At 48.4% G+C, this 19,732-nt stretch overlaps 2 protein-coding genes across 10 annotated transcripts in view; one reads left to right on the forward strand and one right to left on the reverse strand.

Annotated features, from left to right (window-relative positions):
• CPNE1 (copine 1) overlaps window positions 1–10,570 on the forward strand; it is a 33,722-nt gene extending 23,152 nt beyond the window's left edge. For 6 of the 9 annotated variants that reach the window (XM_081033872.1, XM_081033873.1, XM_081033876.1 and 3 more), the window contains 15 exons: window positions 5,228–5,356; window positions 5,454–5,633; window positions 5,793–5,867; window positions 5,957–6,028; window positions 6,162–6,242; window positions 6,415–6,504; window positions 6,617–6,703; window positions 6,843–6,929; window positions 7,025–7,084; window positions 7,160–7,293; window positions 7,394–7,448; window positions 7,692–7,743; window positions 9,511–9,644; window positions 9,793–10,029; window positions 10,216–10,570. In XM_081033872.1, the coding sequence (XP_080889998.1) occupies window positions 5,228–5,356; window positions 5,454–5,633; window positions 5,793–5,867; window positions 5,957–6,028; window positions 6,162–6,242; window positions 6,415–6,504; window positions 6,617–6,703; window positions 6,843–6,929; window positions 7,025–7,084; window positions 7,160–7,293; window positions 7,394–7,448; window positions 7,692–7,743; window positions 9,511–9,644; window positions 9,793–10,029; window positions 10,216–10,356 (1,614 nt within the window). In that variant the 3' untranslated portion in view covers window positions 10,357–10,570. Of the gene's footprint in view, window positions 1–4,505; window positions 4,618–5,227; window positions 5,357–5,453; window positions 5,634–5,792; window positions 5,868–5,956; window positions 6,029–6,161; window positions 6,243–6,414; window positions 6,505–6,616; window positions 6,704–6,842; window positions 6,930–7,024; window positions 7,085–7,159; window positions 7,294–7,393; window positions 7,449–7,691; window positions 7,744–9,510; window positions 9,645–9,792; window positions 10,030–10,215 lie in introns of all 9 variants that reach the window. The other 3 variants (XM_081033874.1, XM_081033875.1, XM_081033879.1) reach the window with 2 other exon arrangements.
• A 1,048-nt stretch (window positions 10,571–11,618) lies between these two features.
• Window positions 11,619–19,099, reverse strand: SPAG4 (sperm associated antigen 4). Its single transcript, XM_081033883.1, has 12 exons — window positions 18,761–19,099; window positions 18,152–18,256; window positions 17,828–17,894; window positions 17,580–17,641; window positions 17,294–17,337; window positions 16,977–17,002; window positions 16,758–16,866; window positions 16,423–16,498; window positions 16,129–16,244; window positions 15,558–15,725; window positions 13,701–13,790; window positions 11,619–13,586 (listed from the first exon to the last, which is right to left on the reverse strand). Exons 1-12 carry the CDS (start codon window positions 19,068–19,070, stop codon window positions 13,437–13,439), a joined length of 1,323 nt encoding a protein of 440 aa, XP_080890009.1. The 5' UTR covers window positions 19,071–19,099; the 3' UTR covers window positions 11,619–13,436.
• Between the last annotated feature and the right edge of the window lie 633 nt (window positions 19,100–19,732).

Raw genomic sequence — 19,732 nt, forward strand, 5'->3', positions numbered from 1 at the left:
TGGTCTATCAGAAATTGAGGCCTAACCCAGGAGGAAGCTCCTGGCCCACGTCAGTGTTTGGCCCAGACCAACAGCCTCTCACTTTGGGATCTTTGAGAGAAGTTATGGAGTGAGGGAAGAGGCAGTAGCTCCCATTGTTGCCTGTAATCTCACCACCATGAATAATTACTGATAATGCTTTTATAGTTTACAACAAAAGTCTATCGAGGATAAACCTGTAGTTCTCGGTTTGAATTTTTCCCCAATATTTTATTATAAAACCTTAAACATACAAGTTGAAAAAATGTACAATGAATACCCATATAGCCATGATTTAGATTCTACAATTTGAATTTTTCCTATGTTTTACTACGTGTCCATTCAACACACCATTTTATCTTTTGGTGCATTTCAAAGAAATGTGTGCAAGCATCAGCACACCTCACCCATAAACATTTCAGCATGCCTTAGCTTGAGTTCAGTATATGTTTATGGGGGGGAGGTGGTGAAATTTACATACAATACAATGTGTACACCTTAAGTGTACCATTAGATAAAAATGAGAAGTGCACCTGTGGCTCGCTGCTGTGCCTATCGAGATAAAGAACTTTTCCATTTACCCAGAGTTCTCTCCTGCCTCTTCTCAGTTAATACCTGCCCCTCCCCGGCAGGACAGGGAAAGAACAACCACTATTCTGAATTTTTTTACCGTAGATTAGTTTTGCCTGTTATAAAACTTTATTAAGTGTAATCTGTGTATTTATGCTTCAGATTCATCCATGTTGCAGATAATAGCTCGTCTCTTGGTTGCTGAGTAGATTTCTATTACATATATAAACATATTATGGTTTGTTTATCCATTCTCAGATTGATGGACACCTGGGCTGTTTCACATTTTTGGCTATTGTGAATAAAGCTGCTATGAACATTCACGTGCAAATCTTTCTGTGGACATAATGTTTTCATTTTGTTTGGATACAAATCTAGGAGTGGAATTGCTCTTGGACTAGGTGTGTGTTTGGTTTTCTAATAAGCCGCCAGACTGTTCCCAAAGTGGTACATGCTTTCAATAACAACATGTGAGAGTTCCATGTCCTCGGCATTGTTGGATTTTTAACTTTTCACCATGGTGGTGGGTATGTAATAGCATCTCATTGTGGTTTTAATTTGCATTTCCCTGATGACTTCAGTGTGCTGATCACTTCTTCCTTTGCTTATTTCCAATTCGTCTGATAACTTTACGTTCATTTTAATTGACTGCTATTTAATATTGAGTTTCAGGAGTCCTGCATTTAGTTTATAAAGCTCAGTTGTACAAGATCAGGATAGGAAAGATTTACTGCTGGACACTAGTTTAAATGGAAAAGGCCTGAAGGTTTGAGTTGAGCAAAAGCACATTTTCCGTTTATTCAGCAAATGGTTATGAGTACCAGCTATGTACTAAGCACTACCATGTTTCCCTGAAAATAAGACCTAGCCAGAACATCAGCTCTAATGCGTCTTTTGGAGCAAAAATTAATATAAGACCCAGTATTATATATTGTATTACATTATATTTATTATATACCCAGTCTTATATTAAAATAAGACCGGGTATTATATTAATTTTTGCTCCAAAAGATACATTAAAGCTGATGGTCCGGCTAGGCTTATTTTCGGGGAAACACGGTAGTAGTAGGGATACAGAAGTAATACCCAGCCGTAGTTTCAAGGAGCCTATACATAGATTACGAGGTTAGACAGACAAAAGTAAAAAGTCTGATGTAATGGTTTCGTCGTTAAGTCACTAAATGTTTACTGAGTATCTACTATGGGGTAGTAGGTACTAGAGATACGAGATAGGTAAACCAGACATGGTTCCTCCTCTAATACAGCTTATTTTCTGCAGTATCTGTGGGGGAAGATGGCATAGAGGCCGTGAGATGGAGAATGAGATGGATGTGTGTATGTGGATCAGAAATGAAACCTGGCTAGAACATACTTGTGTGACTAGATGATTAGTTAGGCAAGGGTCTGGTCTTGCAGAGCCTTGTAGACCATTGTAAGAACTTTGGATTTTATTTTGAGTTTAAGGAAGCCATTCCAGAATTTTAAGCAGAAAAATGGTATGATCTGGTTTCTGTTTTGTTAATGAACACGAGAGAGGAAGGGAGGAAGGGAGGGGGAGAGAGACAGAGACACTGATGATTTCGGAAACCATTGCGGTCGTTCAGAGGAATCAGCACGTATGTGTGTTTGAGGAACCAGAAATAACTGGATGACTGGTTGGGTGGGTGGTGGAATGGCAGGAGGTGGAGCAGATTGGGAAGGGCTTTGAAGGTTGAATTAAAGAAACAGGATCACCATATTATACAATTATTGAATTCTTTGTAGATGTGCCCTCTGGAGTTGTGCCACAGGTGGCACTGCTGGGGAGTTTGGCTCTGAACCTAAGGGCTATGGACAACTATACAGAGCTTCTAGTTAGGGTCGAGACTCTGGAAGCTGGCATCAAGGATGGCAGAGGAGGCAGTGCTAAGGAGGATAAACCAGGGAGGAGGCAAGAGATAGGCCTGAAGTTAGGTCTTGACTAGAGGTAGAGGCTTTAGGCTTAGAATGAATGGTCCAGAGGACTTCAGGTATGGATTGAGGGAAAAAGCTAATAAGGCCCTTTAAAAAAATATAAAACAGTGTAAAATATTGAAATAATACAGAAGTGTATAGAGTATGTAGAAATCTTTCACCTCATTCCTCTGAGTTGTACGTAAAAGTTGCATTTATTTGGTGTGTCTTCCATTTTTCCAAGTATGTGTATTTATTTTGTGTATATATTCCATTCTACTGTATACACACATACAATTGAAGTTTAAAACGGAGTCATGCTCTTCTTACCATTTTTTGCAACTTCTTTTTTCTTATAATGGCAATTTAATATAGTACTGCCTTAATTATTTTGTTTGAATGTTCCATAATTATTTGTTTGAATGTTCCATAATTCAGCCGCCACCTAGCTGATAGACCTTGCCGGGGTTTCAGGTTTTTCCGCTGTTCTCAGCAGTAGTGAAAGGAGCGAGGGGTCTGAGGATAGTTTGTGTCTGTACTGTGCAAACACTGGAGGCCATGTGAGGTGAGAAGCAGGAGTCAGGTTGTGATTTGGGGGAAGTTGGGGTCCCGCTCCGTCAAGAGTATGTGTTCTGGTCCGGATCCGTCCCGGGGGAACCTCCACAGGGGTGATCAGGCTGGTCAGAAGTCTCCAAGCCACACTCCTGGGGCAACCTTCAAAAGAACTGAGAGTGTCCCTCCGGATGTTAGCTGGGGGTTTCACTGCCTCCAGGTGTTAGATGGGTTGCAGAGGGAAATAAGGCTCTCCTGTTGAACTTTAGACTGGAGAAGAAGTAGGACTAATGTGGAGAAGTGAGAACTCAACAAACTTGGGTTAGTTTGGGTAGGATTTTATGGAGCAGGACTTTCTGACGAATGGATGGATTGCAAGAGTGGTGGGTTTTCTGTCGTTGGGTGCATTCCATCCAGCGGAGGCTGAGGTGCCACAGAGGGGCAGCATGGGAGGCAAGTGGAACTCTAAGAAGCATTCCAACTTTGGTGGATAGTATTCCAAATGGAGACCATGCAACACCAAGATGGGAATGGCACTGACTCGGCGGGGTTGGAGGGGGGACTGACTGCGGGTCAGTGGAGGGGCAGCTGGGGCTGGAGGCATCCTGGGGTGCAGTCGTGGAAGCCTGGAGTGTTGTGTGAGGCGGGGTGAGAGACCTGAGCTCGTTTGTACTCCTGATGCACGTGGCGTGCAGGTGTATGGGTTGGGGGGACGCAGGGATAGTGGGGGAGCTGAGGATAATTGTTATGGGGACCAGGAGGAGGCATTGCGTGGGAGTCACGGTGATCTGTGATGATAGTGTTTCCAGAAGAGGAAACGGATGAATTGGAGAAGATTGATGCTACTTGATTGCCAGCCAGTTCGGAGATGGCTGGCCTGGGAGCTAAGGCTGGATGTAGCCTTTTGGATTTCGTTCAGCAAATACTTATTGTGTAGGTGCATGGGATAGAGCAATGAACAGAACAAATATTCCTTCTGTCATGGAGTTTACATTCTACTAGGGAAACAAATTTTATATATATATATATTACAGAGTAAGAAATGCTAAAGAATAAAAGGAGGAAAGGGGTATGTGGTGAGTCAGTGGTAGTAGAGTGGCTAGAAAAAGAGAGTCTTTCCTTCCTAATGGAGAAGATGATTTCAATAAAGACCTAGAGAGACTGACGGAATAGCAAGCCATATGGATATGAAGGAAGAACATTCCATGCTTTGAGGTAGAAATAAGCTTCTTTGAGAAATGGCAAAGCAAGCAAAATGGACTTGTGTGGCCACAATGTAGTGAGCAAGAGAGAAGGTGTTAGGAGATCAGCTTAGAGAGATCTAGATCGTTTTACGACCTTGTAGGTTCTGACAGAGCTGGACTTTTTTCCTAAGCAGTGGAAAACCATTAAAGGGCTTGGCAGAGGTGTGACCTGACCTGACTGTTTTACAGGATCAGCCTGTTTGCTGTATTGAGAATGGCCGGCTGGTGAGGACGGAGGATTGGAGGCGGGGATGGTGTAGGATAAGGGAGACCCGTTAAAGAGGCTGAAGTGATAAGCCTGGTGAGAAGCGGTGATGGCTTGGACGGGGTAGTGGCAGTGAGAATAGTGAGCAGTTGGATGAGAGACTAGGAGAATCAGCAGGGGGATCATAACTCCACCTAAAGACGCCCCAGAGTTAGTGGGACATGATTGGAGGAAGAGGCTTTTTGGGGAGCATTTTCTGGATCATGGTTGTGTTTGGGGCAATGTCAGGACTGGAACTTGGATTAGGGTCTGACATAGGGGGCCGGTAAGGGAATCAGAGGGAGAGCCATTGGTCTCTGAGAAGATCGGGGCTGGAGTCCGGGTGTGGGGAGCATTTTTAGGATGAAGACCAATTTTAGGGTGAGGACTAGTTTGGGGTTGAAGTTGTTGATGGAGACCAGTATACTTTTTTCGCATCTTCACATCATACTCTTGGACCGGGGTTGGTTGTAACCAACCTGTCCCACTGAGCTCACCCATGGTGATTGGAGGAGCATGGAGGCTCTAGGGACGTACCTTCCTTGGGCGTCATGGGGGTGGGCAGCCCCACCTGGGTGAAGCCTGCTGGCATTCCCAAACTGGGACATAGAGTCAGGGAAGAGGGGAGAAGTGCCCTCGGTGTTTGACTCCAGTCCTTTTTCCCCAGATGGCCCACTGTGTGACCTTGGTTCAGCTGTCCATTTCCTGTGACCACCTCATTGACAAGGACATCGGCTCCAAGTCTGACCCACTCTGCGTCCTTTTACAGGATGTGGGAGGGGGCACCTGGGCTGAGGTGAGAAGGACCAGGGGGTTAGGGTTGTGGAGGGAGTCTAGGACTGTTTTCGGGGTGGAGGGTGTGTGGTGTGATGCTTATTGGCCTCTGCCTACAGCTTGGCCGGACTGAGCGAGTACGAAACTGCTCGAGCCCCGAGTTCTCCAAGACTCTGCAGCTTGAGTATCACTTTGAGACAATCCAGAAGCTCCGATTTGGCCTCTATGACATAGACAACAAGACCCCTGATCTGAGGGATGATGACTTCCTAGGAGGGGCTGAGTGTTCCCTAGGACAGGTACGTAGGGCCAGGGATTAGAATCGTTTAGACACAGGTTTAGTAAGAACCCTGTCAGACAACCTGCCTGCCCGGAACTTGGAGGGGGTGGTCAGGCAAGACCCAATCCTGCCTGAGATCCTCACACATGTACCTGCCCCCTGCCCCTGCTCTGCCCAGATTGTGTCCAGCCAGACACTAACCCTACCCTTGATGCTGAAGCCTGGAAAACCTGCTGGGCGGGGGACCATCACAGTAAGGAGGAAGTCCGTGAGGGCGGCTGGGGGGCTCCACATCGAGGAAGAGTTCATGCGGTGACCCAGTCTCCTGCCTCCCTTACCTAGGTCTCGTCTCAGGAGCTGAAGGATAGTCGTGTAGTGACCATGGAGGTGGAGGCCAGAAACCTAGATAAGAAGGTGTGTGGAGAAGGAGACCCTGGGTTTCAAGAATAAAGGGGACTGGAATGGTGTGTTGGGGGGCAGGCGTGGGGACGGGTCTGGCACAATGGTTTCTTCCTAGTCTGATAATAGGTCTCTGTGGTATTGACAGGATTTCCTGGGGAAATCGGATCCATTCTTGGAGTTCTTCCGCCAGGGTGATGGGAAATGGCACCTGGCATACAGATCTGAGGTGTGAGACCCCCTGGGATTGGGGATGGGGGGCGGTGGGAGAGAGTCTCCTGGGATTTGTGGCTACCAAGGTTTGGAACACCGCGAAAGAGACTACATATGGGTAGGAAAAGGATGGCAGCTCCCCACCCATCAGGCCAGAGCTCACCGGAGATCTTGTCCTCCACCTTCAGGTAATTAAGAACAACCTGAACCCTACGTGGAAGCGCTTCTCTGTTCCCTTCCAGCACTTCTGTGGGGGAGATCCCAGCACACCCATCCAGGTGAGGAGCACGCCTCCTGAGTGGGCTGAACGGGGCTGAGAGCTTGGGGAGGGATTTATTCTCACCTGCCGCCTGCCTCCTGGTCTTGGTAGACACACAGCTTGCCTCGCAGGTGCGGTGCTCAGACTATGACAGCGATGGTTCACATGACCTCATCGGTACCTTCCACACCAGCTTGGCCCAGCTGCAAGCAGCCCCGGTGAGTGCTGGCCCTGCTCAGCGTGCTGAGGTGGCCTAGAGGGCTGCAGCCCAGGGAGCGGAGGAGGGTCGGGCAGCTCCACTCCAGTCCTGGCGGAGGCTCCGGGGGTTTCCTACCCTAATTGTTCTTTCCTCACCAGGCTGAGTTTGAATGCATCCACCCTGAGAAACAGCAGAAAAAGAAAAGCTACAAAAACTCTGGAACTATCCGTGTCAAGATTTGCCAGGTGAGACAACAGCCCGTGTGACCCAGGCTCTGACCCCTGAGCTCCATGGCCGCAAGCCCTTCACCACCCATGACCCTGGTTTCTTTCATCTGCAGGTGGAAACAGAGTATTCGTTCCTGGACTATGTGATGGGAGGCTGTCAGATCAACTTTACTGTAAGTTGCTTTACCAGCGCAAGAGAACAGATCTGGGGCTCACGGAGGCTTTCAGCTCCCCTCCTCCTATCCTAGGTGGGCGTGGACTTCACAGGCTCCAATGGAGACCCGTCCTCACCCGATTCCCTGCACTACCTGAGCCCAGCCGGAGTGAACGAGTACCTGACGGCGCTGTGGGCTGTGGGCAGCGTGGTTCAGGACTACGACTCGTGAGTAACTTCTCTTGCCCACGCCACTCCCTGCAGGTGCTTCAGCCCCTGGGCTCCCAGTTCCCTCACGGCTCTTCCTTAACTCACTGTCCTCCCACAGGGACAAGCTGTTCCCAGCATTTGGATTTGGGGCCGAGGTGCCCCCTGACTGGCAGGTGAGCACTCTCTTCCCCTCCTGTACTCGTGTTTGCAGTTCCAGCGTTCTGATTTGGGGGAAGCAGTGAACTTGCTGCCTGGCTCCCAGCTTTATGGATGTGTCCCCTGCGGGCATGTGTACACGTGCTCAGGACTGAGTAGCTCCTATACAATGCTTGGTATATACCATATACCATGCTGCCCTTTTTCTTCGTACAAACGTGGTCATGGGGAAGGAACCTCATTTTCATTCTTGCCCTCAGGTCTCCCATGAATTTCCCTTGAACTTCAACCCCAGTAACCCCTACTGTGCAGGTAAGTCCTCCATCTTCAATCGTAAGGCAGAATCTGTCCAGACCTAGAGGACTAAGCCTGTGCTAGCGAGGGAGAATGGAGGTGGGGGAGCAGACACCTGATTCCATTGCCCAGAAGACTGGATTTTAGAGCTAGGACTCCAGAGTCAAATCTTCATCCTGCCACTTAACTCACCATATGACTTGTGACTTGCTTAGCTTCTGTGTGCTTGTAGGTTACAATATTGTAGGATATGGAATTTTTAAGGAGAGGATGTATGCACTACTTGGTGCATACTAAATGCTCCCTAAAAAATGGTAGCTATTATCATTATCTCTGCCTAGAAGCTCACAGCTACTTATTTAGGCATCAGCTCTTTTTAGGGTGCTTTTTGCCCCAAACTCTTTCGTCTAGAGAAGGCCAAACCTCATGGCTCCCTAGCTACCCCAACATGGGCAACAAGCTATAGTGGAAAACTTGACCTGAACTGAGTTTTTATTTTAACCTGAGTTCAGACTTAGAGAAAAGTTGCAAGAATTGATCTAGGGGATCATGTCATTGCTGCTCAGGAGTCAGGGCCCCGGGGAAAGGGGCTATTTACCTTCACCCAGCTTCTCCTAACATGAACATTTTACCATGTTTGATTTATTATTCTCACTCAAGTTCTCTCTACTCCCCACCACACATATACTTTTTTTTTCTCTGAAATGTTGAGAATTATAGTGAATAAGCCCTGCCCCAAGTTTGCCTCTGTGGCCCCACCAACTTTGCACCCATCTTCATTCATGTGGCCTTTTATCCCTAAATACTTCAGTGTTTCCTAAAATCAATGACATTCTCTTACATAATCACATTACAATCCTCAAAGTTAGGAAATTAACATTAATACAATACTATTATCCAGTGTATAGAATTTATTCAAATTTTGCCATTTGTCCTGACTCATACAGCAAAAGGGCAAAAGGAAATCTTGGCTCACATGTTGCATCCAGTTGTCTTATGTTCCAGAGTTCTTCGTGTCTTTCATTATATTGACATTGTTTAAGATTACAGGCCTGATAATTTGTAGGAGGTCCCTCAGTTTGGGTTTACCTAATATTTCCTCCTGATTAGATTGAGATTGTGCGGTTTTGGCAGGAATACTGTGATGCTCTTCTCAGTGTACCGTGTCAGGAGGTGCACGTGATGTTGATTTATCCTATTACCAGTCTTATTAACTCTGAACGCTTGGTTAAGGTAGTCTGTCAGGTTTCTCCACTATGCAAGTACAGGTTTTCTCTTTGTAATTAGTGTCTTTAGGGAAGATACTTTGAGGCTATATCAATGTGTAAGTACTCATTATTTTTTACCCTCTAATTTTAGCATCCATCCATGATCCTTGCCTGAATCAATTATCTCTATGATTGTCAAATGATTTTGTAATTCCTTCTGCATTTATTAAGGAAGAATTTTCCCTTCTCTCCCATTATTTAATATTTCTGTGGATTCTTATTAATTGATTGTAGCTCATTATCTTACTGAGTGGATTATAATCTGATACTCAACTGTCCTAGATTTTTCAGGGTGTCCCCCTAATCTGGGTTTTAATTCAAGCTGTGATTTAGGGCAAGTGTTTTTGGCTTTAATTTCCTCATCTGTATGATAAGTTTAAGCACCTTGGGTTATAGGGACGATTGAATGAAATGCACCCAGGTCCCCAAATCTCCTTGGCCAGGATGGGGTGATGTCAGGAGTGGCTGAATCCTGAGAGGCCCCGTGTTTTACAGTGGTTTTGTCCTTCTTCTCTAGGCATCCAGGGAATTGTGGATGCCTACCGCCAGGCCCTGCCCCAAGTTCGCCTGTACGGCCCCACCAATTTTGCACCCATCATCAACCATGTGGCCAGGTTTGCAGCCCAGGCTGCACATCAGAGGACTGCCTCGGTGAGGTCATGGGACGTAGTGGTGGTGGGGGGTGGTCTCGGTCAGGGGCTCCCTTGAGGGTTATCTACCAAGGGACTTGTTAGTGTGGGAATGTGTGGCTGGGCTGTGTAGAGGGTCTGCCTCAGTACACGAATGGGTTCGCCCCCAGCAATACTTCGTGCTGTTGCTGCTGACCGACGGTGCTGTGACAGATGTGGAGGCCACACGTGAGGCTGTGGTTCGTGCCTCCCACCTGCCCATGTCACTGATCATCGTGGGTGTGGGCGGTGCTGACTTCGATGCCATGGAGCAGCTGGACGCTGATGGTGGACCCCTGTGTACACGCTCCGGGGAGGGAGCTGCCCGTGACATAGTGCAGTTTGTGCCCTACCGCCGCTTCCAGAATGTGAGTGGGGGCACGCGTGGGGGCGTTTACTCTTCCACCTCTCCTGATGTGGGTGGGGATACTCACCCTTTCATCTAAGTCTGGGGCAGGGTTGGGTGTTGGGTTTTACATCGCTTCTTGGGTATAAAATATAGGCCTCGGCTGGCTGGTGTGCCCCCACTGACCTTGACCCTGTTCTCCTGGCAGGCTCCTCGGGAGGTATTGGCACAGACGGTGCTCGCAGAAATACCCATGCAACTGGTCTCCTACTTCAAGGCCCAAGGTTGGGCCCCATTGAAACCGCTTCCAGTCCCAGCCAAGGGCCCTGCACAGGGTCCGCAGGCCTAGATTCCCCTGGAAGGTCCTCTGCCCTGTGTCCCCAAGGTCTGCACGCACAGCGCCCACCCCTGCACACACACCCCAGTGCTCGCACTTTATATTTTATACTTTTTGCTGGCATTTTATATTTTATACTTTTATACTTGCTCCTGCTGTTGCTGCTCTTGATCCCACCTGCTTGCCCCTGGAGCCCCTCATTCAATAAAGACCAGTGATGACCACTGCTTTGCCACCCAGCACTCTGTGTGTTTTGGGGTGGGAATCTGTTAGACATGTTTACTTCGCTCTGAGCCTATGTGTTAACCTTAGGGGTTGCTGAGTGAAAGATACTCCTGCAGAATAGCTGCACTCAAAGATATTGGGTATTCCTGGCCATATATCTGGAAACACAGACTCTTATTTTTCGAAAATACAAAGATTGAATGTAAGTCAGACACCCAGCCTGCCCTGAGCTGAGCTGGGAACTCAGGACAAGGTAGAAAGTGCTAGGGGAAGGATGAATTTTAAGATATAGCAAGGGCTATGCTAGACTTCCTGGGGAGGGAGCAGTGGTAGTTCTAGTCTTAAAAATAGGCAACAAGCTTGAATTGTTTAACAGCTTTTTTTTTTTTTACTAGAAAATTAATATGTACATCCATTGTAAAACAAAATACTGGAAAAATATCACCTAAACTCCCATGTCCCAATAAAACATTTGGTGCATATTTTTTAGTCCTTTATCCGTAGTATTTATAGTTTATACGTGTTTTTTATTTTATAAAAATGGGCTCATGTTATACATACTATTTTAGCATGCTTTAAAATAGATAATGGAACAGGTGATGGCCCGTCTTTCCTAAGTCTGGCAAAAATTATTTTTCTAAATAGGATATTATACATACTGTTTGTATCTTGTTTTTAAATATATTAAATATATATATATATATATTTTGGGTGTCATTAGAACGTAATTGCTGATCTCATTCTTTTTAATATCTATATATTATTCTGTGTATGAGTGTACCGTACCTTATTTAGCCAATCCCTTACTTACTGAGGTACGGGTCCCTTCCAGTTTTGTTCTGTTCAAACAGTGCTGTAATGAATATCCTTGCACATTTATCTGTGCATTTACAGGAATGTTTCTGAAGGATTAGTTCCTTGAAATACTAGATCGAAGGGTATAAATACTTAAAATTTTAATAGATATTGTGACTTGCCCTCCATAACAGTTTTTTACCCCTTTTGTTAATCTGACTGGCAATAAAAGAAAAAAAGAAAATCTCATTTTTAGTTTGAATTTATTTAATTATGAAAGATAGTTATCATTTCATATATTTGTGAATTTTATTTCTTAAGAATAGCCTATTTGTAAGTTTTTATTTTTATAACGTTTATTCTGTTCCTCCCAGGGCATTGTCTTTTCATGTACAGTATCTTTTGGTCTATCTCTTTTCATATAAAAGTTTTAATTTTTTATGTATACCAGTCTAGCTTGCTTTAAAAAAAATTATCCAGGGCCGGCCCAGTGTCTCAGGCGGTTGAAGCTCCATGCTCCTAACGCCGGAGGCTGCCAGTTCGATTCCCACATGGGCCAGTGAGCTCTCAACCACAAGGTTGCAGGTTCGATCCCTTGACTCCCGCAAGGGATAGTGGGCGGCACTCCCTGCAACTAACAATGGCAACTGGAACTGGAGCTGAGCTGAGCCCTGCATAACTAAGATTGAAAGGACAACAACTTGACTTGGAAATAAGGCCTGGAAGCACACACTGTTCTCCAATAAAGTCCTTGTTCCCCTTCCCCAATAAAATCTTAAAAAAATAAATTATCCATATATCATTAATTACTTTCCATGACATTAAACATTCCCTTATACTACCATTTCTATTGTCTGAATATTATTTTTGGACCATGATTTACCTTCTTAGATACTATTTCCAGTTTTTTCTTTATAAAAACTGTGATGAATATTCTTAAAAGTATTATCTTTGATTACGTCTGTATCCTTTGGATCCAGTCTTAGAAATGGAATTGCTGTGACTTTTAAAAAGAGTATAAAATTTTTTAAGGCTTTTGGTTTTTATTGTGAAACGGCCCTTCAGAAAAGTTGTATTTTCATATTACTAACTTCAAGCTTTGAGACCACTCGAGAATCTTTTTCCTTTGTCTTCAAATTACAAAAGTAATATCACCCCAATGTAAACAGATGGAAACGTGTTCCATCCCCACACACACTCAGCATTCCACTTCCTAGTGTGTATGTTATTCCAAAACATGAACACACTGGGAAGGATCTTAACAGCCAAGATGTTGTATGTTTCTTTGTTCATGCTGGTCCCCTTTTTCTACTCTCTGCTAGAGTTCTACCCCAGGTAGAACTACTTCATTTTTTGATGACTGTCTCTTCCATCTGTTTTCCTCCATTTCTACTTTTGAGTGAAGAATTCTTGAACCAGCAAATGGTCTTGTTTCCTAGAGCATCCTCTGTCCTACCGTATTAGGCTCTTTGAGGGCATGATGAAAACTAGAACCATCTGTACCATGCCTCATATAGAGTTGGGCACTCAGGTCTCAGTAAAAGCCACCTGAGTAGGGGCTCCATCAACTGACCCAGATGCTTCCTAGAGGTTCTCAAAGTCTCCTTAGTTTTTAAGGGTTTACCTGAGGGAAAGTGGTAGTTCCCCCTCCACCTGCACCTGCAGGAGTCAAGGGACTTTCCCAGAGGTTGGGGGTAGGAATTGAGGGGCACAAGTATGGATTCAGGCTGACTGCAGATAAGGGTGGCCTGTGGAGGAAGGTGGGTGTGGGTCCTGCTGTGACACTATTTCCTAACTGTGTCACTTGGAGCAAATTTCCTGATCTGAGTGGTTTCGTCCCCTCTGGTTGTGAGAATTAGTTAAGGAATGTGTATAATGTCCAGAGCACATGGAACGACTCTAATGAGTTGCTACTATACTGATCTGGACTTTTCTAAGAAAAGAGCATACATTGGGAGGTAGACTCCCCCCATCATACATACCAAAGACGACCAGAGCCCCCCAACAGACACCTCTCCAGCAATGATCCAGCTTCTTCCAGCACAGACCACTCTACTCCAACAATCAGCATTTTAATGGAGTCCCCCTGTGGCACTGTCCCCTGCCCCCTCTGAGGTTCGCATGCCATGGGCTCGGACTCGATACAAGCACGTGAAACGGGGATGGCCCCAGTTGCTTAGAATCTGGATCTTCACCTTGGGAAAGGCACTTGGGGGGTCATTCTGGGGAGACAAATGGATCATGCCAAGGTCTGCTCTCCCAAGGGCTGCCTTCCTTCCCAATCTTCCCTCATTGTCCCACACCCTTAGCACTCTCACCCCTAGAGACAAACACACCTGTAGGTGGAAAGTCTGAATCTCAGATTTCTCCACATCAAAGGTGAATTTCCCCAAGAAAACTTCAGTCTTATCATCAACCTGGAGGCCCTGGTAGGTGAAGAGTGAATGGAGGGACAGTGAGGCACAGGTGAAGGAGGAAGAAAGCTTTGTTGAGGACCCACTATATGTTCAATAGCTATATGCATGCTCTCTCATTTATTTTTTGGTGTTAGAATAGTGTGGAATGTGGGCTAGAAGAAACCAGGCTGTGAATTTTAGTCTAGCCAATTGTTAGTTATGTGACATTGGGCAAGTAAGGTCCCCTTTCTGAGCATTACTTTCCTCATCTGTGAAGGGGAGATAATAAGTATGTCATAGGTTGTGTGGATGCAAGGAGATAAAAAACCATATGCTCAATAAGCCATAAGTAATATTTGGATATGGTTATAATTATGAGATCTGACAATTAAGTTCGCGAACTTGCCACCGTGCACTTCCATTGGCAGCACTGTACAGACAGTTTGTTAAGGTTTCATAACCTTTGTATATCAGTGTCTCGTAGTTGTGTTTGTGTCGAAATGTGGCGGTGTCTTGCTGAGTGGAGTTCATTATTGTTGTTGCCTGTTTTTGTGTGCCATTGCAAGAATGTCTGAGCTTGAATTAGAGCAACAAACAAACATTAAATTTCTTGTTAAACTTGGCAAGAGTGGAAGTGAAATCAGGGACATGTTAGTCCAAGTTTATGGGGATAATGCCATGAAGAAAACGGCAGTGTACAAATAGATTAAACATTTTTCTGAGGGGAGAGAACGTGTCACTGATGAAGAGAGGTCAGGGTGGCCAGTAACAAGCAGAACTGACAAAAACATTGCAAAAATTTGCCGAATTGTGTGTCAAATTCATCAGCTGACTGTGAAAGGATAGCAGACCAAGTAAACATCGATAAACAGGAAAATCTTAACTAAAAATCCTGGCATGAAAAAGGTGTGTGCAGAAATGGTTCCAAAGGAGCTCACTGACAAAAGCAAAGGAGAGTCGAAGTTTGCCAAGACCTTTTGAATAGGTAAGACGATGTTTTGGGCCATGTTATCACTGGTGATGAAATGTGGGTGTACCAATAAGACGCTGAAACAAAGCATCAAAGTGCACAATGGAAGTCAGCCAATTCTCCATGACCAAAAATGTTCTGTCAGTCCAAACATAGAGTCAAAATGATGTTGCTAACCTTTTTTGATATCAGAGGGATTATTCGTTATGAATTTGTACCAACTGGACAGACAGTTAACCAAGTTTACTATTTGGAAGTGCTGAAAAGGCTGAGTGAAAAATTTAGACGACCTGAACTTTTCGCCAACAATTCATGGCTCTTGCATCACAATGCACCAGCTCACACGGCACCGTCTGTGAGGGTTTTTAGCCGGTAAACAACTATTGGAACACCCTACTCACCTGCTCTGGCCCCCAGTGAATTCTTTACCCGAAGAGAAAGGAAATATTGAAAGGAAGACATTTTGATGACATATTCAGAACATCAAGGGTAATATGAGGACAGCTCTGATGGCCATTCCAGAAAGAATTCCAAAATTGCTTTGAAGGGTGGACTAGGCGCTGGCATCAGTGCATAGCTTTCCAAGGGGAGTACTTCGAAGGTGACCATAGTGATATTCAGCAATGAGGTATGTAGCACTTTTTCTAGGATGAGTTCCCGAACTTAATTGTCAGACCTCATATAACCTACAGCAGCATTGAGGCAAATGGTAGTATCTCCATTTTATAGATAAGCAAGTGAAGACTCAGATGGTAGCATCAGTTTTCATGACTGCCTGGTGCTTTCTAGGCAAAATCTCCCACCTCCTAGGCCTCCGTCCCACTCACATAGACTGCGAAATCGCGGGGGGCACTGTTGGCTCCCCCAGTGTGTGCCACACTGGCTGGTGGATGCTGCAGGGTGATGTCGCTCAGCTGCACACGACCCGGCAGCCGAATCACCACCTGGCCCTGGTCGCCTTCAAAAGCCCAGCAATTCCCAGGGAACACATCTGGCTGCAGGGGGAAAGTTGGACCATCAGAACCCATGAACCGACAGAGACTAGCCCTTCCCCGCCTTGTGCATTGATTCAGGTAGGCCCCGCCCTCGGCTGGACCTCATCACCGCCACACTCAGTCCTTCACCCCAGCCAGAGTCCCTACCCAGCCAGATCCTACCTGGGGCCCCAATCCCTAGCCCTGCCAGCTTTCCCCTTCAGCTCAATGCTGTCCTAGGCCTCGCCCAGCGCTTCACCAGCCAAGCCAGACCCCGTCTCCAAACGGACTCATTCTCCACCCAGCAGGGACCGCCTAGCGCCACATCCTCAGCTCAGCCAGGTCCTACTTCCAAGGAGCTGTTGGGTCCTTTCCCCAGCGTCCCTCCCCTGGTCCCATTCTGGGATCCAGGTTCCAGGCCCACCTCCAGGATAACCGTGGGCGGCCGCGCATAGTTCCAGAAGCTGAAGCGATTCCAGAAGTAGGCAGTGTTTGCATCCTGGTAGTCGTGGGATGTCTTCTCTAGGTCGATGGAGGCTCCTGGAGCAGGGAGAAGCAACCACTCAGGGGGCTCTCAGGCCTGACTGCCAGCTGGAGCAGGGTCTGTCTGAGGTCGGACTCCTTGGGCTGGTCACGTGCATAGGTCTATATCCGTGTCAATGTCTCCTCAGTCTCTTTCCCTTCTCTGAGTCTGTCTCTCAGTGTCTCTGGGTCTTACCTACAGAGCTCAGCGCATAATCAGGTTTCCGCACAAAGTCCTCATTCAACCTCTGGAATACAAGCTTGGCCACTCTCTGAAAAGAGGGAGGGTGGGACTTGCTGGCCGGATTTCTACGGGGGTAGAGTTCTCTGGAACTAGGTTATCTGGGATGGACTTTGTGGGTCCCGAGAGACATCCCGAAGTTGGAGCTTTGGGGCAGGGCTTTCAGGCTCAGGACCCAGGGAGCAGGGCTCTGCAAAGGGTTTCCAAGCTGGGCCAGGACTGCAGCAGGCAGGGCTCCTGGACACCCCTGGGGAACGGATGTGAGAGCAGGAGGCCCCTGCAGGGCTCACCTCGCTGTTGGCTATGCGAACGCTGGACACCTCCCTGTGCAGTTTGTTCAGCTCAGCCTGGAGCTGCTGCAGCTGCTGCCCCTGGGAGCGCACACGCTCGTGGTACTCGCTGCAGGCAGGAGGTTGGCACGGTGTGGTTGGCCCCCTGTCCCTGGGACATTTCCCGTAAGGCCCCCCACAGAAACACCTTTGAGCCCAATTCCCCACCCCATCTTTCACCTTAGAGTCAGCATCTCCTTAGGTTCCTATTGGAGGGAGGGAGGTACAAGATATAAAGATTGCTCATCACCCACCCAGCCCCTTGCCTACTTCAGTCTGGAAGCAGCCAGACTCAAAGGGCTTTCTTTTTGAGGACTGCCCCACCTTCCCTGACCTTCCAGGACCCCTCAGAGACCCTTGAGCACCTCTGGACACAGTCTCTCAGAAATTCCCTGTTTAGGTCCAGCCCTTCCAGCAGCCCAGGGGATCCCCCACAATCTCTAGGCTCATAGGCTTCCTGCCACCCACCCACCCAGGACACAGTCTCCCTTACTTACATTCTCCAAAGGAGGAACCAGACACAGGAGGCCCCAAAAGAGTGCTGGAGAAAGAGGAAGGTGGTTTCAGGGGAAGGGAAGGGAGAGAGTTTCCCTGGCATAAAGGGACATTGAGGGAGAAGAGGCTTGAGGGTCTTGAGTCTGGACCGGGATTACTGGGCTCTGAAGGGGACAGTGGGGAGCCTGAAGGGCAGAGTGGGCTGAGGGATACAGGGAAAATATACCCAGTTTGGCTCCAAAGCCTCCAGGGCTGTGGCCCCAGGGTATTCACCACGTCCTTCCTTACCTGTCAGGAAGAGACTCAGCAGTGAAACAGCCGTGAGCAGGAAGCGGATGGAACAGACCTCCCTGAAGAACCGGAGGATAGCTGAGGCCCCAGGACCCTAGGGAACCCCGCAGCCCCCACCCCAGGCTCCTAGACCCAGCTCCTGTGAACACGACTTAACCAGGGCTGAATCGGCTCAGCTGGGTACTGCCCTGCTCCCCACCTCCTCCAAAGAGCAGCCCCTGGGCTCCCCCTTTCCTGCCTCTGACCTGTATACAATGACAAGCACGTCTCCTAGCCGGGATAACAACGCGCTCAACACTTGAAAAAGTAGGCCTGAAGAGAAGAGAGGGAGCTCAGAGACGGGCCTACGACTTAGAAAGGGGGAGATGCAGAGGGGTGGGCTAGGAGAATTAGACGGGGGCAAGGAGCATGAGTTGAGGCTCAGAGACGGTGGCTCGGGCTCAGGGAAGGGGCTGGAGACGCAAGCATGGGCCGGGGGTTGAGAACGGAGAACAGTCTCAGAGATGAGAACTGGAATTCGGGGAGGGAAGCCGGAGGGTCAGAGGGGATCTGGGCTGGCCTGGCCATACTTAGGAAGCTCTTGGACACTCGCAGGGGAGGCATCTCCTGCCTCAGGTCCAGGGCCGAGAGAAGGTCGAACGGCTCCTCAGAGACAACGGGAGAGCCAGCCGGTTCTGCAGGAGCCCAAGGGCTCCATTGGGGCCTTGCGTAACGCAAGCCCACTCTTTCCCCGGGGCCCGGCCTCAGGTTCCGCAGCCCGGAAGCGGGGCAGCCTCTCACAGGCTTTGATCCCGCGGCATCCTAAACCTGGTCGCTCAGCACTCTGAGGCCCCGCCCCTCAGGGATGCTCGCTCAAGATTAGTCCCACCTCCAAACGGAGGCTCCGCCCCCAGCCTAAGGTCTCGGTGCGGCCCCAAGTCCCAGGTAGCCACTCATGCTAAGATCGAGGCCGCGCCTCCTCAGTGGTGCTCAATAGTAGGATTTTTCCCTCCCCAGGATTGTCCATCACACAGAGGCCCCGCCCCTAAGAGGATCTTATTTGGTGCCGCCCCTGTTCACCCGATAGGGCCCGCCCCTCGGGAGATGCCCATGTGTAGCTCCATCCCGGTTCCGTGCCCCGCCCCGCCCTTATGCCCCGCCCCCTCCCTCGGCTTACCCGGGTTCGACCCCGCCCGCACCCGAGGCCCCGCCCCTCACGGTTGCCGCTCCACAGGCGGTCCGCCCATTGTGGCTCCGAGGCGCCGGCTTCTGCCGAGAGCTTCCAGCCCGTGCGGTTCCTCCGGGCACTCCTGAGCTCAAGGCGGGCTCACCGCAGCTCGAGCCCTGGGCTCTTCCGCCCTCGGGCTCCCCGGGCCCCGGCCCAGCTGACCGGTGGCCGCTACTGTCCCCCGATGTGACGCTCCCTGAGCTGTTGCTGTTGCCGCTGTAGAAGTTGGGCGTGTGCTTGTGTGGGGACGCGACTGAGGCTGGGCGGGGACTCCGCCGCATCCTGAGTCCCGGCGGGCCACTCTCGGACGCCAAAGTCGCCGCCGCAGCCGCCAAGGCCCTCGGCCCTCCCTCAGCCGATGCGCGCCGCCGCGACCACACAAAGCCTGCGTGCAGCCGGCGGGCCCCGCGGCCGGACCCAGCCCTCTCCCCCGTTTCTGGGCCCGGCTGCAGACGTCATAGAGGAGACCACGGTCTCCGCGGAACGCCCTGACCGGGTGTCACAGAGCTGTCGTGACATCATTGGGAGGCGTGGAGGTCTCTCTTACTCTTTCTCAGGTTAAAGCAAGCAATGACATCACAGCACTTCCCAGAACACCCTATCTAAAACTGCACTCGGCTTAAAAGAATTTCCATCCCCCTCCTGCTTTGTTTTTCTCCTCCGCACTTATCACTAACATGCTTTACGTTTTATTTATTTCTTCATTGCCTGTCACTCCCACCAGCACGTAAACTTTATGAAGACAGGGATTTTTGTTTTGTTCACTGCTGTATCCTTCCGCAGCTAGACAGGCTTAGCATGTAATAGATTCTTAAATATTTGTGAATGAATGAATGTTAAGAAGGGGCAGGGGATCACCCAGGGCACTTCTAAATAAACATTTAGTCTCTTTTGCTCTGCAAACCCTTCAGGCCCCTCTTCTCATCCCAGTCATCAAGCCGGA

The sequence above is a fragment of the Rhinolophus hipposideros genome, assembly GCF_964194185.1.
Source record: "Rhinolophus hipposideros genome assembly, chromosome: 22".
Classification (NCBI taxonomy): domain Eukaryota; kingdom Metazoa; phylum Chordata; class Mammalia; order Chiroptera; family Rhinolophidae; genus Rhinolophus; species Rhinolophus hipposideros.

Coding starts and splice junctions, on each gene's coding strand:
- SPAG4 (XM_081033883.1), bottom strand. CDS start 19,070: ATGCGGCGGAGTCCCCGCCCAGCCTCAGTCGCGTCCCCACACAAGCAC. Junction 18,257..18,760: donor CGTGAGGGGCGGGGCCTCGG/GTGCGGGCGGGG, acceptor GGGCTCCTGCAG/AACCGGCTGGCTCTCCCGTT. Junction 17,895..18,151: donor AGTGTCCAAGAGCTTCCTAA/GTATGGCCAGGC, acceptor TCTTCTCTTCAG/GCCTACTTTTTCAAGTGTTG.